We start from the raw sequence: 2,739 nt of genomic DNA, 5'->3' as shown, positions 1-2,739 counted from the left end.
TGAGGCAGGACTATGCCCCTTTTCAGCAGAAAGTAGCCAGAGCAGTCATTGCCCCATTCCCTCAAAGATTTGGAGAAAGTCAAAACAGGAGTAGGGATTGAAACTGAGTCCCCTCAAACCAAGTTCCCCTGCTGAGTTTATGATTAACCTCTCTATCCAAAACTTTATTCCCTCTCTTGTCCCCTCTGACCTCAGTTGTGTCCTAACTGAACACTGATCACCCAGAGCCAGATGACTAAAATTGCTGTTGTCTATAACATCATTAATGTTCAGACTCAGATTGTTTCTCCTGGACAAGATGAGCTAAAAGGCCCCTGGGTCATGGACCACCGGAAAAGAGATTCATAAGCCTTAGGCATCCTGACTCCCAGAACTATGAGTAAGAACTGTCACAAGATGGTGATTAACCCCAGCTTCTTTGTCTTTCCCTTTTAAAAACCCCTAACTCAAGGACTAAGTGGGAGTGGATCTTAGGCTTGTCTTCCACTTCCTTGCTTGGTGCCCTGCAACGAACCCTTACTTTGCTGCAAACACTTGCTGTGAGAGTTCTGCCCTGCTCAGTTACACTAGCAAAGTGTGTCCCTGGACCAGCAGCAGCTTGGCCTGGGAACTTGCTAGAAAAGCAGATTCTTGGTCCTGCTGAATCAGAAATTCTGGGGATGCAGCTCAGTAATCTGTTTTAATAAGTCCTCCAGGGGATTCAGTTGCAGCTTCAGTTTGAGAATCACTGCCCTAGAACCACAAAGGAAATGTCTAATTCCCATTCTACAGAGTGCCATTGACTACTTGAAGACATTCTTCATGTTCTTCCTAAGTTTTTTTTTTTATAATTTTTTTTTTTAATTTTTATTTTTTGCAGTACGCGGGCCTCTCACTGTTGTGGCCTCTCCCGTCGCGGAGCACGGGCTCCGGACGCGCAGGCTCAGAGGCCATGGCCCACGGACCCAGCCCCTCCGCGGCACGTGGGATCCTCCCGGACCGGGGCGCGAACCCGCGTCCCCTGCATCGGCAGGCGGACTCCCAACCACTGCGCCACCAGGGAAGCCCTCTTCCTAAGTTTTATTGTCCCCAACATTCTCTCCACTTCCTTCAGCCATTCCTCATTTACTATGTGTTCCAGACCCCTTGCCATCCTTATCTCCCCATCATATCATGCTCTGATTGTCAGTGACCCTCTTAAAAATGGAGGCTCCCAGCACCACACCCAGGGCTCCCAAGTGGCCTAATCAGCACACAGTGCAATGAGTTTGCTGCCTCCTCTTCTCTAGAAAAGGAGAGTTTTGACAGCTATTTATTGAGTGCCCACTGTGTGCCAAGCACATGACATACAATAACTTTTCTTTACTTTTTTTTATCGAGGTTAAACTTACATACATTAAAGTGCATGAGCCTTAAGTGAACACACTGAATTTTTACATATGTATTTACATAGCCAGGTGGCTGCCACCCAGATCAAAATATAGAACACTTCCAGCACCCACCCCAGAAACAGTACCGTACTTGCTCAATGTTATGTCTATGAGAGTAGTAGTTCATTATTTTTCATTGCTATATAGGAGAGCATTATATGCATACACCACAATTTATTTATCCTGTCTACTATCGATGGACATTCAGGTTGTGTCCAGTTTGGAGCTATTATAAATAAAGCTGCTGTTGACATTCATGTACTTGCCTTTTGGTGGACATAAGCTCTCATTCTATTGAGATAGTGCCCAGAAGTGAAATTGCTAGATTGTGGGGTTGGTTTAACTTTAGTAGATGCTACCAGTTACCCAAAGTGATTGTATCAGAGTACAAACTTACTAGAGTTCCAGTTGCTCAACTTCCTTGCCAATACTTGGCATTGGCAGCCATGTTCATTTAATCATTGTGTTGGTAGTATACCAGTATCTCAGTGGGTTTTATTTGTTTGTTTGTTTGTTTTTACAGTCCAGGTCTTTTATTTTCTTTACACCCATCATGCCATGAATTCATAGGGAATGGGCTCCAACAGTTTAGGCTCTTTTCCATTGGTTCTCATGAAGTGTGCTTCTCTGGGTGGAGCAGGCTGGAGCTTCAGTTGAACCCAAGTACCTTTCTCTTTGGCTTCCTTCTTTTTCTGATCATTTTCCTTCACCCATTTCAGGAAGCTCTCTCGACTCTCAGAGTGCTTAATATGCTTGATATGCACATTAATTCTTTTGGCAAGAATCTTGCCTTTAACTTGTTTGTTTACAAGGATGCCAACAGCATGCTGGGTAACATTGTAGACACTCCCAGTTTTACCATGGTAACATTTGTGCGGCATTCCTTTATGAACAGTGCCCGTTCCCTTGATATCTACAATATCACCTTTCTTGTAGATTCGCACGTATGTGGCCAAAGGAACAACTCTGTGTTTCCTAAAAGGCCTAGAGAACATGTAGCAGGTGCCCCTCCTCTTTGTCTTTGTGTTGGTCATTTTGGCGAATTACTGGAAGGTGGCGGTTCCACCGAAAAGAAGCTATCTCAGTGGTTTTAATTTGCATTTCCCTCACAATAAATACTGTTCAGTATCTTATCGTGTGCTTATTGGCCACTTGCCTATCATCTTTTGTGAAATGCCCCTTCAAGTCTTCTGATTACTTTAAAAATTGGATTGTCTGTCTTTTAAAAACTTATTTAGGAGTTTTTGATATATTCCGGATATGTCTTTTCTCAGTTATGTGTAATAACTGAGTAATGTAAATATCTGCTTCTTGTCTGTACCTACATTAT

At 43.4% G+C, this 2,739-nt stretch overlaps 1 protein-coding gene across 1 annotated transcript; it reads right to left on the bottom strand.

Annotated features, from left to right (window-relative positions):
• Window positions 1-1,921: 1,921 nt before the first annotated feature.
• On the bottom strand, window positions 1,922-2,443 carry LOC309958131 (large ribosomal subunit protein eL21-like; the record flags this gene model as incomplete). The annotated part of the gene is made up of 1 exon (XM_082833772.1): window positions 1,922-2,443. One exon carries the CDS (start codon window positions 2,441-2,443, stop codon window positions 1,961-1,963), a length of 483 nt encoding a protein of 160 aa, XP_082689898.1. The 3' UTR covers window positions 1,922-1,960.
• Between the last annotated feature and the right edge of the window lie 296 nt (window positions 2,444-2,739).

The sequence above is a fragment of the Leucopleurus acutus genome (assembly GCF_964270905.1).
Source record: "Leucopleurus acutus genome assembly, chromosome: 2".
Lineage (NCBI taxonomy): Eukaryota > Metazoa > Chordata > Mammalia > Artiodactyla > Delphinidae > Leucopleurus > Leucopleurus acutus.
This window is presented reverse-complemented; position numbering and strand designations above follow the sequence as displayed.